Genomic DNA, 15,258 nt, shown 5'->3' with positions numbered 1-15,258 from the left:
TTACTAAAAGAAAAATAATGTAGTTGCGTTAAAAATACAATTATGAAAGGAAATAATAACATTTAATGGGAAACTTTTACCTTATCCTTCTCTTCGATGCATGGCTACATGATAAAACTCTATGATTCTATGGCTGTGTGACCGGCGCTACCGGCGCTCTGTGTGCTGCTGTAAGCAAAGCACTGGGGCTAAAAGCTAGTGATACTTATACAATAGACTGTAAACATTACTGGGATCACTAAGTAAGCATGTCGTTTGACTCCGGTGAAGCCAGTACTGGTGTGGACAGAGAAATGCAACAATTCTTGGCCGTGGAACAGCAGAAGGCGCAGTTCCAGGCGCAGGTGGGAACACGTGGGTTTCTGTGTCATTTGTAACTGTCCATATTTTCGCATGTTGCTTCTCTGCACGGTTATTTTTCTAATACTGCTGACGTGCTGTTACTGGTCTTCGTCTTTGTGAACGACGGCCCAATATGGTGCAGACTAGCTCGTGTGTAGGCGACAGTAGCAGTTGCTTTTGCGGCTACGGTGGCTTGTGCCTTAAACTTTTCTTTTGCGCGTTATTTCATTAATTCATTCATTCATTCATTTTTCTCATGGTCCTCTCATTTTAACAGCGATTTCGAAAGCACCTAGAGTGTGTTTTAATCTCTGAGGACTTCCTTCGAAGCTTGCGGTGTTTTTTCTTCGACGAAAATCCGAGGTGAAGGTCACAATAGTGCCTTGTTTCCTTGTTAATCCCCCGAGAAGCTGTGGCCGTGGTGCGGCCTGTGTGCCTTTTACCGTGTTGTTCAGAAATAGCGTAACAGTGAACAAACGGGGCAAAATGAACTAGCCTGTGCAACACTTCATCGAATAGGGCTCGTAAGAAGTCCGGTGATTCGATGCAGGAAACCTACTTGTCTATTCGAGTTCGTTATTCGTTATAACCAGCTTCCAGTTTAGTTATAACGACGGTTAAGTGTTCTGCGCAATGCGTTGTCACAATGTTATGTTAAGTCATATCTTTATCCCCTACAGGCGCCATTTAATTCTGTCCACCGAAAATTAGGTTTCACCACATTTCTTGCATCTTCAGACTCGTGAAACGTTTGCAGCTGCAGAACAGATAAAGTTTACTGAGTGTGGACTCCATGCGAGAAATCTCAACAGGAACATCAAATATGTGAACATAATCATTTTATCTGTAGCATACTTAACATCCAACCACTTTAAAAAATATACCTTTTGTAGAACATTGAGAATAACAATGAAAGTGAACCCACTACATGACTGCATACTGACACCGTGAACAAACACCGACCTTGAAGCCTGTTCGTTTTACAAATTGAAGAACAGGTCCAATTGGAAGATGTATGCTACATATTTAAATTTTTATTATTTTTGTCAGTGCTTTTGCTGTGCTATTTGGCATGTGCCAAGATAGCCTATGCCAACGTTTAACCATGTAACACATGTAACACATAGCACATGTAAACGTTTAACCCGAAGGGGTTAAACGTTTACATTTTTACATACTTAGCTTGCACATGGAAGAAAGCTTCTTCTTTGGTAGGACGAGATGGATGATTGTTTTAAGCATAAGCATTTTTTAGCTGAATTTGGCCTTTGGGCACAATGTCATCATGGTTACACTTCTAAAAGGCGTAAAAAGGGACAGGTTAATGATAAAAAAGTAGATGCAGTTTGGGCAGGAGTTAAAATGAGCTGCACAGTTGGTACTTAATACTGAAATGAAACTGTCAGAAATAAAAAATTAAGCGGAGCCTCCCTGAATGGAAACTGTCCAAGATAAGTGTAGCATTATATGGCAGTTGGCATGGTGTAGAATGTGTCATGCATGGTAATGACGTGAGATGGGGTTATGCTGATGTAGCATGTATTGTTTATTTATATAGACACTTTTTGCACAGCACTTTGCTCTAGAAGAATGAGGCGGCACTTTCGGTAGTGCGCCACATGTTGCCTCAGCGAAAGTTCACGAATACGAAACCACTACTGCTTCTGCCCTGCTACTATGCAATCGGCTGTCAGAAATCTAACTGGGTGATTGCTAACGCACCGTGCTCCATTCATGCTGAAAAGTGTAGAATGGCAGAGGGAAGACGTCTGCAGTAGCTGGCTGCAAAAATAGTGACTGGAATATCAAGAAATAGAATGAGTCTGTGTGGCGAAGTTCATGGACCGCCTGTGTTGCCGGCACTTTGCGAGGCATGGCTTTTTTCAAGGATAAAAGAATTCACTCATCCGCAGGTGTTGTATCGCTAAATTCAAAGGAAAGGACTTCAACTCCAGAACGATGGCAAGAGTGAGTACCACTCTTTGCACAGTGACGGAGGGAGTAGCGCCACTTCCTGGCCCAGTAAATTTCTAGCACGTTATGTACACACATCCACCCCAACTCACATGCAAATTTACGCCCACTCTTTTACCAACGTATCAAGAATATAAATGAATGGACGCTTACTTGAATCAATGTGCTGAAGCATGAGTGACTACACCGACAACACGCAAATGTTCGAAGCTGAACGTTTTGTAATGGTCCACAGAGTAAGTGAGGGACTAGCGATAATACGTCTTGGTTACAAACTATTGCAAAGTACAGAATATCTATGTTCCAAGCCTTGTCCTCGGTTAGAACAAATCTATTGCAACTAAGCACAGTTGCGAACAATTCAGCAGAATATAAACGATCAGATAATGACCGCAGCGACGAAGTTTTCTGAATCGGAAACATGACAAGGTACTGTTAAAAGTGTTTTCCAAATAAATAACGAGGAGAAAAACACAATGATCCTGACTAATCCATAAACGAAAAATTTGGACAACTTGCAATACACTTCTAGTGCTGCTTTTGGTACAAGCGCCATATATGCTGCTCACGCTGTTTTGGAAAGGTGTAATGAGCTCCAAAAGTGCTTAGATGTCCTTTGAAGCTGTGGCAAAATCTTCAGGTCGTTCAGCCAGTCACCATCTACAATATCCGCCGAAACAGAGTTTTACTGAGATGCTCTGGCATCATGCACATCCATTGTAAACATAATGGTAGCTGAGGCAAGCAATGGATGCATCACCACGTGATCAAACATGGCAGTACCTACAGGATCGCTGCGAAAAAGGTCTATATGCGTGAGGAGTACGAGTGGAGAGGTGCATGTACAGTAGACTCCCTTTAAGACAAACTCAAAGGGACCATGAAAATTTGTTCATCTTATCAGACGAATAATTGGCAACATGATCAGATGCATCCAAATATCTTGCTTCAAAACTGTAAATGAAGTAGACTTACAGAGGCGGAAAAATGACAAAAATATTTATTTAGCTGAACTTTACTGAAAACTTGGTAGAAAAAGGAGAAACAAAGCGAAGCATCGTGGAGGAGGAAGGTAGGCGGTAACATGCTGGGGTTGACCTCCTCTAGCAGTTTCTACAGGTTTTGTTTGCGATACGAACATACCGGCTCCGTCTTGTGATAACATCGTCCTTGCGCACCTTACACTGTATGTGTTAGTGAAAGCATGCGACGATGAGCCGACGATGACGGCTCAATCTCGCGTGCACAAAGGGAGGAAAGGGGAGAAGAAGCACGCCCTCTTTTGTTGCGTGCTTGGCACCAGGGGGGATGGGGGTTGTATTTCGGCTGCGCGTGGTCGTGTGGGCTTTATCTTGAAAGCGATCTGCTTTGGGGGCACAGTCTAGGTGGGCCGATGGGTCATAGTTTTGCATGCGCTGAGTTCTCTCTGCTCAGTTTGTGTTGAACTGATAGACAGCATGAAAGTCAGTTTGCTCACTGCTGCTGCCGCGATACCTCATGCCAGCATTTTGACAGCGAACGTCCGCGGTCATAAAGTGTGATGTGTTCATGTTTGCCTTTATGCGTTGGCACAATGCTTGTTAATTTAGTTAGTAAGCGAATGTTTACAGGAGGGGGGGGGGGTTCTACTCTGGCGGCTGGTACGTATGGCATGGCCGCGCAAGCCCTGTCTTGAATACGATCTGCGATGTGGACAGTGTAGGTGTCTAGGCCCACCAAGGGTCGATAGCTTTGTGTGCGCTATAGCTTGTGCATCACTCGCGTTCACAAAGTGAAACATCGCGAACTTTTTTCAGGCGAAGCATGTATTGCTAGCCTGCGGCGGCGATGTAACGCTAAAAAACCAGCTGCTCTTGAAGCTACACACATGCACGAATTGCTATACATATTAAAAAAAAAGCAATATACCCGTTGAACAAAGAATCCTGCTGCGCTGCTGATGTCATTCCCTCTTCCACTAGGAGTCGTGTGTCTAGATAATGTGAAAGGAACGAGTGTTTCTAGTGTTGGAACACTATCGGAGCTGCGATGGGTTGGCCGCGCATCGTGCGTTTGGCCGAAGAACGGGCGGTGTTTGATAAATGCCGCCAGGAACATGCTCGAGAAACGGCTCGTCGTCGTCGTGCTCACCTCGCCATATGAGGGAGCATGAAGCTGGCCTGTTACGACAACGAAGAGCTGCAGATCCCGAGCTTCACTTCACAGTAGTAGAAGGGCGGTCAATTTTTTTGCTTCCTCCTTTTGTTTTTGCCTCTGTCCACAAGAGATGTGCACCGCAGGCCTCCAGTACGGGGCCTCGATGCGGGCGCCCGCTGGCACGGCGCATTGAGGCATCCTTGTTTCCATGATTGGTAGCGGTGGCAGTCACTCCGAATGTTTGTCTTAACCGAAAAGTACATCTGAGGCGGTTCGTCCTAAGCGGATTTTTTTTTGCATTGAGTCTATGGAGAACCATGCAAACGTTCACATGTTGCTCGTTATATGTGAGAATTTGACTTAACTGAGTTTGTCTTAACAAGAGTTCACTCTATTTACATTGCCGAACATGTGCATTGCACAACACACCGACCGCCATATAATACTATGCATATCTTTAATAGCTATCATTCAGGGAGGTTCCACTTAATTTGTTTGCACAATGCCTGGTTTGGCATAATCAACACGTTAATGCCGTTATAAGCAGCGAGGGGGGGGTTGCGGACGGCTGCATGTGCACGCGTAATTAATGCTTGAGTGGCACATCCTCTTATTTCAAATCCCCTTTAGTCTCCTTCCATCCTCAATTGTCAGGTGTTTACTAGGGCTTCCCATACTGCTTGCATTTCCCCTTTTAGTGTAGGCTTTAGGCATTTCTGGTCTAGCTTTAATGCCTTTTTCTATGTATGGCACATAGTGAACGGTGAAAGCGGACGGGCTCGTAGAATGTTTTTAGTGTCAGTGCAAACAATGGTCCATTTATCACTACTCCGGATGGCAGCTATTAACTCCACACACGACGGGCCTAAAGGGCAACTTCAGCGTTTTTTTTTTAACCATATTAGGATGTTGTCATTTTCAATTGGCATTGACAGTCCTGTCACCGGTAGGGTGGTTTGATTTGTTTAGAAATTCATTGATAATTTTAGTCGCACATTGTCGCCTAATATCAAAACTCTCTGCACTTAAATTGGACTGTCTTACCCTGTCATGACTCTGAAATTTCCTGTCTAATCGTCAGCAGTTTACTATTGCAAATAACTGCTTTTCCTTCGTAACAGACGTTTCTTCTGGTGTACCTCAGGGTAGCGTCCTCGGTCCCTTGCTTTTTCTAATCTTTTTTAACGACCTACCTCAAAATTTGTCCTCCACCATCAGAATATTCGCTGACGACTGCATAATTTATTGCCCAATTAAAAATTCAGATGATCATCTTGTTCTTCAGCAAGACCTTCAACAAATCATTAGCTGGTGCAATAAATGGATAATGACTTTGAATACCACAAAATGCAAAGTAATGTTGTTTACCCGGAAGTTGGCAACCTCACCTTATCCCTACCATATTAACAATTACTGTTACAACAGCTACACAATATAAGTATCTAGGAGTTCTATTCACATCGAATCTATCTTGGACAGAGCATATCACATCCATTTAAGCTAAGGCCTCCCCATCATTGGGGTACTCGCGACACAACTTAAGAAATGTTCGTTAACATGTTCGCAAGCTAGCTTACCTAACTCTCGTTCGTCGCAAGCTCGAGTATGCATCTTCCATTTGGTCCTCTCATCAGAAATACCTCATTGAAATGCTAGAACAGATTCAGAACAGAGCAAGCTGCTTCATCATAAACGATTACAGCTACCAGTCTAGTGTAACACAAATGAAAGTTAAGCTCTCATTACAATCCTTGAACACTCGCCGAGACATTGCCCTTTTATCACTGTTCCACAAATTCCTTCACTCCACTCGAACACCTGCATGCGTGAAACGACCCTACTCCACGTCACATAGGCTTCATAATCATTTCAGTTATGCTCACCTTTACAGTTCTACAAAAGCATTCCATTACTGTGCTCTTCCTCGTGCTATCAGAACGTGGAATTCGCTCCCGGACAGCATTGCATGCCAGTCCAAGTACGATTCATTCCGCAATGCCTTGACTGAATGCAAGACTAAAGAAATGTGAAGTTTTACGTTTGTCGCACAATGCTTTCTTGTACTTGCACTATCTTTTACAGCTTATTGTCGCATTATTACCGTTATGTCGCTATGTTTACCGTTTCGTTGGAATGTCGCGTCTGTAACTTTTCTGTCATTTTTATTCATTATTACTGTTTAACACTCTGATCTTGTTAATTACATGACTTCACTGATAACAATCTGCATGATTTATTCTTTGTTATTATATTATGTTTTCTTCTTTTCCCTAGTGAATTGTGAACTAAATAATTCTTTTTTCATCTCGGTTGCACTTGCGGTTGTAGTTTGTAAACAGATAGGGTTTATAGATGTCTTGTATTGTATGCATTTTCTATGCACTGCCCCCCTTACTCAATGCCTCACCTTGAGGCCTGTAAGGTATCTTTCAATAAATAAATAAATAACCAATGAACAAGATACCGAAATTGAAATGGGTAGCTCCTTCGTGCGACGTCACAATGAGTCAATAACATCAGATCCTACACTACCATAATGTTAACACACACAATGCATGGTAAACACACATTAAAAATGGTGCTAACGCTAAAGAAGCAAAGCTGATTATGTCTCTTGACGACACAGGGAGGTTTTACAGATTTTCCGAACTAGACAGCCGTGATTTTAGCGACAGTGGCGGTGTAGTCTCCGATGTCGCAAACACAGGGTGGCCAGTAAAAAGTCATGAGTTGGGAACCCAACCAATCTTTAAAATTAATTTTCAGGAATACTAAATGACTTGCGACCACATTGTTTGGCCTTGATAATCAGAGTGCAAAGGACAATGTGTATTCAAAATTTTATTAAGACCAGTGGACATAAAAAAATATCGCTGGAGTTGCTTTTTAAACTCCACATTCTTGCCCTGTATTAGGAAGGGGTTTTTTTTAGCTCCACACAGTTTTTCAATGGGTTCGCCATATAATGTGCATTAAAAAAAAGTGAAATAGCATATGAGCTATAAATAAAAATATTAGTTTTAAATAATGGTGATTGAGCCTTGCTTTTGAACTTGTGTGCTGTTTGTGTGGACATTAAAGGTGCACTAAAGAGAAAAATGATTTCTTCTGCATCAGTAAGTTACCTTTCTACAACGCCAAAAACACCGCTCTTACCACGATAAGACGCTTGGTAAGCCTGAAGTAGCGCAAGAACGAAAGATGGGTGGCGATGCCACCTTAAAGTTCGCGCACCTGGTCGCTGTGACGTCATGGATTTTGATGGCATCTTCTAGGGCATATTTAAGTATATAGCGGTACAGATTGACTACATTGTGTTCTGAAGGAACCAGATATTGAACATAGCAAGTTTCGGGAACCTTTACTCAGCCAATGCGGCGCAAATGCGAAAACAAACTTTGGCATTCCTGACGTCACACTGACGTACCGGCATCGGGGTTTCAGTGTGAATTTTAAATACTCATACTTTCACCTTCATTTTCTCATCTAATAATCAAACTATTATTTTGAAATGACTGCCTGCAGAGTTCTCAAACAATGCTTCATTAGTCTAAACTGATTTATTGTTTCACTTTAGTGTCCCTTTAAGTAAACAATCTTGAGCTCTTTTATTCCAGGCATTCCAAACTGGTTAAAAGGGCAGTTGTGAAACACACAATGGTTATCAGGTTGTCGTTGCATAAGTTATCCAGCTAGACCAATTACAAAACTTGGGTTTTCATAAACTACTGTGGACTCCAGATAATTGGAACCTTTAAATGGAAATGCCGGATAAACGGAAGTGTCATCAGCTTTGGTTGGCCGCCCATAGACGCAATGTTAGAAAATGTGTGTTAAATAAGACCCGTCATCATTTTGTGAACTCATATTAAATGGAACTTTAACTGAAACTATGACCTACCTCATCAGCACATGGGACTAGAAAAGTACGACAAACATGCCAAATAATGATGGTATAAATAAAGATAAATAATAAGTATTCCATCAGGCAGTTGCGGGAAATTTAATGCTAATTAAAGATGTCCAAGTTGCATGAGGACTTCGTTAGGCAAGTATAATGATCCCCGAGCAGGAAGAGCACTGTAAAGTAGGTAGGTGCTTGCGGTCAGGCTGCCACTACTGCTTCATTCTCATTGCCAGGAATAAGAGACCTCAGATGATGCCCTCGTTACCTGCTCTGATGAGACAGTTGAGGATATTATTGGTTAAGTTCCTGACGAAGACTATAAATCTGTTGACGAAGACATAGGTGCTGCTGTTTCTGTGCACATTACTGTTTTGGACCAGACGGCAAGAGATGCTGTTAAAACTCTGCAGCGCTATTTCGAATGCGAGAACTGTGCAGAATTAGTGGCAACTGTCTCATGTATGAACAAAACCTCATGCAAAAGAAGCTACAATATTAAAAGCGGAGCACAGTAGAGCATCTCTTTTCACCACCATAATATCGAAACACTGGGATGTTCGAATAAAACAATTCTGGGTGACGTTTGTGTCCTTCACTTAAACGGAACTTTGGAGAAATGGAGCACATTTTCCTGTCTCTTCGAGTCGTACTTAGACGGAGTCTACTGTAGTTATCAACTTTGCAAGGGTGCAGCCAGAGGAGGGGGATATGGCACTCCCAGGCTATGCCATGCTTAAGTGATGAGTTCACCAGACTTCTGACGGTGTGAAAATGTGGTTTAGAAGAAAGGAACATTATCATTTCCCATTGTTTCTATGTTACTGACAATGGTGTGTTTGTTCTCAGGTCCATCGGCTCAATGAGATTTGCTGGGATAAGTGCATGGACAAGCCAGGCACCAAGCTGGACGGGCGGACAGAGACCTGCCTGTCAAACTGTGTTGAGCGTTTTATCGACACATCACTCTCAATCACTAACCGCTTTGCACAGTTACTGCAAAGGTCAGCTGCTGGCCACACATAGCCCTGTGTGAAAATCTAGGTCATTGAACGAAGCAAATTTATTGCATCACTGTTCATCTGGAAGAAAGAAAGAAAGAAAAACAAAACCCAGGAGTTGACTACAACGGTGGCAAGTCTCACCAGGCTTCATCATGTTCAGTAGTACAAATTAAAAATTATTACTTGATGAATGATGAAATTAATGAACAGAAGGTGCAGTACTCTCGCATCCGCAGCTGTTTGTATTGCCTCTACATTCAGTGACTTCTTTCTTTTCATGCATTCCTAGTGTTCTCACCCTTACCTTTGGACTGCAGTGACACCTGCTTCCAGAATCTTATAGGCCGTGTAGAATGAATGCAGGACATATGTTGGTGCATCAGTAGCGAAATTTTATTAAACAGGGAAATGTCACAGTATGCACTCACATGAACTAAGGGAAAGCTATAAATTATCAGGTCACGAGACTGGAATTTGCCACACCTTGTAACAGGTGTGTCTGGAGTAAGCCTCTTGGCAAACTGTTTGTAGGTTGGCATGCAGAGTTCGCACAATAAAAAAAAAAAATTGTAAGTGGATGAAGACTCACGGTAAGCATGTGCAGGACCCTGTTCATTATCTGCTGCTACCACAATAGATGATGGGCATGCATTTACCTGCTTGCAGCTTACAGTCTATAAAACACACAATCATGAGAATGCACAACATTGAACACATTCAAAGCAGTAGGATGTGTGTACATCTGGGGTTTCACAACAGGGACGCTTCTTTACAATTTTTACGATGCTGTTGAAAAGCCTGATGAGATTAGAGCTTAGTTGCAGCACAGAGATTCACCAAGTTCTATATCTTGTGTAATTGATAATGTTTTTGTCTTATAGCCACATCTTTTTTTCTTCTTTGTAACTGATGATGATCCTAAATAATTCTGGTCTCCATTGTAAGCAGTAGTTTAAGCAGAGCCCCGAAGGATTCTCCACACGAGTTACACACTTCATGAATAAACTGCAGTGTGTACTATGGCAAAGCAGTGATTCATATTTGCTTAGGCAGGGAAACTTCCCAAAAGTTGCTCCACAGGAAGCCAAAAAAAAGGAATGAATGACTGTTTTGAAGGACTGCGTCTGCATTAAGGCACTGCGGGTCAACAACATGGTGAACTGTCAAAGGTCTGGACCATGTCGGCTGTGTGTTCTAGGCTGCATTTTTATGTCCACCTTCAAAATATGGATAGTGACATGCAGTAGTGGAGGGAGTATGAGGACAAAGTCAGCAGGGAAGTTCTATAGCTCTTTTTGAGGCCCAGTGCTAGCAGAACCACATATGTGGTATTAGGTATGTATCTACTGTAGATAAATAAGCTATTATTAGTCTTCAGTCACAGCGCATGCTACTTTTGCTTTGAAAGCACTAAGAGAATCCTAAAATGAAAGTAGCGCTTTGCATTTGGGCTGACTGCCTTTGATTATGCCAGCTGCATATGCAGCCTTATGTGTTTAGAGAGGCATGGGCATTGATTGAAATTTTTTTGCTTGAATTGTTCTCTAGAGAATTATTGTCTTGAATTATTGAATTCTAGTCCTTGAGTGATTTGGTCGGAGAAGTGTACATTACTTACACAAGAAATAAAAATACATATGCAACTAATTTTAAAATTTTGCTAATTCGCATCTTAATTACATTACAGCACATATTGCAATTTACGAATTTGGTCAGTTTACAAGGGGTGTCCACTTCGAATAAATTTCCGGAATGACACTAGTTTCAAGATCTGTGCCATCAAACGCTGAAATAATGCCCTGTTGCACTTAGAATTTTATCAAAGTGCTCTTTTATGCATTGAAACACAAAAGTTACTGGAATGCCCACATATTTCATCCCATATTTTGGGAAATATCTTGAAGCTGGTGTCACCCTGGAAATTTGTTTCAAGTGGATATGTCTTGCAGGCTCATTGTCTACAATTTGGAAATTGCAGTATATGCTGTATGGCAACCAATTCAGTTAATTAGTGAATTGTTAATTAGCTGTACCTCTGTTTAGATTTCTCATGCTAGTAATGTCTGCCTCTAAATAATCTAGCTCAAGAACAAGGATTATGCTATCTACGACAGGTGATTATTAAAAATTATGTAAAACTTGGAAATGATCACACTATATAATAATCAACTGCAGTATGAAAAACAAGAACCATATGCTGTAGATAAATCACTGCATTTCTTATGCAGCAAATTCAGTTTGTGTGTCCACTTCGTAGCATGTTGGCGGGAGTAGAAGCACAAAAAATATTGCAATGATGGAACTCGGGGGAAAAAAAAAACTTTTTTTGGGGGGTAGAAAAGCAAATGACTTCGATTAAAACTTCCATGACAAAAGTTGTAATGCTTCTCAAATATGTCTGCTTTTTTGCATGCTTTTCCATGGGCCACCTTAGTGTGTTACCATCTGAACATAGACAAAACTGCATTTTTGCCAAAGTCGGCCTTTTATTTTAGAGCCTCTGCACAGCACATGAGCGGAAATAAAATTTTAGGATAGTATGTTCTAGGGACAGTTCTATAAAAATAATTCCAGGTTTTCTTTCGTGTCCATTCATTGTGAAAGATTTCCCCAAAATGCTATAATTAGCGCATTTTTACCTTGGTGCTAAGTACTGGAAAGCATAAAAGCACTTTGTGAAACTGTTTTAAAGTGAAAGCACAATGTTCAAACAATGCAAGAATGCAGAGTTTGAAAGAATGTGCAAAACGGTCAATTTTTGGCAAATTTTTGTTTCGTACCTGGCTTTCCACCGTTTCGTAAAATTCAAATGGCTCTAACGGGTGCAAAAAATGTGTTCTGGTTAAAACATTTTGGGATAGCACTGTGCACGTAATGCTTCTCTACATTTAATTTTTTTAGGGAAATGGATATTACTTGAGCACTACTGTTGGTACAGTAGGCATGGAATGACTCTGTAAACGGTTATTGATTCCCAACCCTATGAAAAGCAGTTTTAGTTTCTTAGCAACCAAAAGAATGAACTTTCTCCCTAATCTTGTTGGGAGCAAGTGGTTGTAGTTTGTGTGTGTTTGCGCAGTGTTGCGCTGCAATTGATAGGTACTAGAGAAGATGTTATAGCCCTTAGATCGCTCATTTCATGCCTAATGCTGTTATAAAGTGAAAATGAAACAACCTTGTGGAATGAATACAGACACGATCTGTAGCGAGTGACAAGTCAAGAATGTAAAGGCATTCCTTCCAATAAAACACCTCTCCCTGCTTCATTCAATAGTTTCTTGCATGAAAAGGAGCTGCTCCCACTGTGCACATTGAGTCACCCACCACACCCACAAACATCACCGAAATCACCATGTTACCAAGAGGGCAGCTCAAAGTGCAACAAAGCAGTCTTTGGAAAAGGGATAAACAGATTTTCATAACCTCTTGTCCAATGTACTTCTGACTCCAGCTACCCCCCCTATGCCACCCCCTGTGTGTGTACAAGCACCGAGAAGGCGGAACGGCCCAGTTCATATATCTATTTCCACAGGCAAGGGTGCCACACACACTTGAACAAAAAGCTCCCCTGTTAGGGTGAGATGAGAATATTCAGGACTAGGAAGCACCTAAGCAAAGCAAGGACAGAGCATGGACACCAAGGATAAGAGAGAACGGGGAAACAATATGCATGTGTATGTATGTGATCCTTATGATGGGCACTTGCCATTGCATTCTTGACTTGTCACTGACTATGGTGACTAGCATCGGGCATTAAAATAATTAGTGAAGACAGCTTGCTGTTGTACATCCATGGCAGTCAATGCTAGGTGTGCCAGGTCCCTGTTGCAGTGCTGTATTTAAATGTTTAATTTTAAGTAACTATTCATTTCTCTTCATGATACTACACACGTATTGGTACAGAAAAGAAACTATGAAAGTGATTCACTACAAGAGGATGTCCCTATTCTGTGCAAAAGCTGCTGTTAGCAGATTAACCAGTGCTGCAGCTTAACAGGTGCCATTGTTAAATGGGTATCATTTGGTTTCCATGACTTCACTTCAATAAATTCTTCCTATTTAATGACTGTTAAGTGGCTACTTTTGTCTCGTGCACTGAATCATTGCATTCCTTTGAAAGTTCTGCTATAATTTGTATTGCAGTGTATATTCCTTATACAGCAGAACTTTATAAATGCAAAAATTTTGTGATCCAGTTTTGATTGAATTTATTGGAAAGACTGCAGCAATTGGCCTGCTGTGAGCTACCATGATGGTGTAGTCATAAGTGTGATCTTCGTAGATATTAGTTCACTTATGTGCTGATGAGTGCCGCATTCTTGGTAGTAAATAATGCCATGAAATCAACAAGAAGTTTATATTCAGACATTCCATAAGTTCCCTAGCGACAACTCATTTCTTGCTTTTTGCTAATGTAATGCACTTGGAGTTTGAGTGCAGTCTTGAGTGGTTTCCCATGACATTTGTTGGTTGAAGAAAGCCTGGCTTGTCCTTAAGCTAAGCACTTTGCACAGTATTTTTGCTGCCTTAGTAATGGTGTGATTTTCTGACTGTGTTATATATTTCTGTAAACTTGAGCCAGTATATTCTATATTCTTCTCGCCCGGTTTTATTTTATTATCACCCATTGCCTAAGAGCGGTCATTTCTTGTAATTATACAGGTGGGGCACTGCTTAGGCCAATGATGAAGCACAAGGAAGAATAGAATTCCTGTAGAAGCTTCACAATATTTTATATTGATTAGCACTAAGCAGTTATGAACATGTTTTGAAAATGCATTCTTTCTTGATTTATATGTGGATTCCCTCAATCTTAATGGGGAAAGAATGCCTAATTTCTCAGGCAATTGAAATTAAGAAAACTTCAAAGCCTTTTAACATTAGACATTATAGGTTACTAAAATCGTAGTTTATGCATAAAGTAGCAGCATCAAATCGTATTGCGTATTCTTTGTGGAGCGCAGCAGCATTTCCTCAGGAAACATACTAGCCAAGTTGCTTATGCGGCACAAAAATACTGGCCTAATGTTCTGCAAGGTGTTGTCATTATAGGAAAGTAGACACATGAGGTCAGGGCCTACAGGCAAAAGATTTTGCAATTTCTCTCACTTAGCACATTTTGATGAAGGGCGGTCTCTAAGCTAAGAACAGTGTAATGTTTGAACATGAATAATGCTCACACGGAAAGCTGTGCAGTAACATCATTTGTACATTGCTCGTGCTCATTCTCATCGATCTTCATTCTGCGTTTATGTGCAAAGGGAGAGGGATTTGTCGACGTCTTTGCAGACCTTATCCCTTGATAGGGATCTAATCGACAGTCATGTCAAACAACAAAAGATCATAATTGCTAGCTCATTGCTTTCACTCTGAATGAAACTACAGTGAGTAATCCTTGCTGAAGCTACCTGAAACGTTTATCACGACTACTTTTTTCTTGCAAGAAGTGAGCAGCTATGTTCAAAAGCAGTAACGTGAAAATTGCACACCATTTACATATGGAGTGAAACTTTCCCACATGCCAGCAATGTTTTCAGGAGCTGCTTGTGCAGGCAGCATCTTTTTTTTTTTTTTACCTCCTCACTGTAAGTACTTGACCTTCATGCACGTGAAAATGTATTGCTTCTGGTTTAGACTTTTGTCTTAATGTTTTGGAACCATTATGATTTCATTCAAGGCAACGGTTATTATGACATCATACAAATGTTTACCCATAAGCAAAAGTATATGAACCATAGGCTTAAATCAAGAATTGGACGGAAACCCGTCTGGTCGGGAATATACATGACAACAATTTTTAAAAATCCAGACCACTGAGTCCACAATCGCAATAATGGAAACTTTCCCCACATGTACGCACGTTGCCTATGTCGCATTTTAAAAGCCTACATAACGGGA

The 15,258-nt window shown here is 41.1% G+C and overlaps 1 protein-coding gene across 1 annotated transcript; it reads left to right on the top strand.

Annotated features, from left to right (window-relative positions):
* Window positions 1-117: 117 nt before the first annotated feature.
* Tim8 (translocase of inner membrane 8) lies at window positions 118-9,551 on the top strand. Its single transcript, XM_070535040.1, has 2 exons — window positions 118-344; window positions 9,206-9,551. The coding sequence occupies exons 1-2, from the start codon at window positions 249-251 to the stop codon at window positions 9,380-9,382; spliced, it is 273 nt and encodes a 90-aa protein (XP_070391141.1). The 5' UTR covers window positions 118-248; the 3' UTR covers window positions 9,383-9,551.
* Window positions 9,552-15,258: the final 5,707 nt, after the last annotated feature.

The sequence above is a fragment of the Dermacentor albipictus genome, chromosome 3, assembly GCF_038994185.2.
Source record: "Dermacentor albipictus isolate Rhodes 1998 colony chromosome 3, USDA_Dalb.pri_finalv2, whole genome shotgun sequence".
NCBI lineage: Eukaryota > Metazoa > Arthropoda > Arachnida > Ixodida > Ixodidae > Dermacentor > Dermacentor albipictus.
This window is presented reverse-complemented; position numbering and strand designations above follow the sequence as displayed.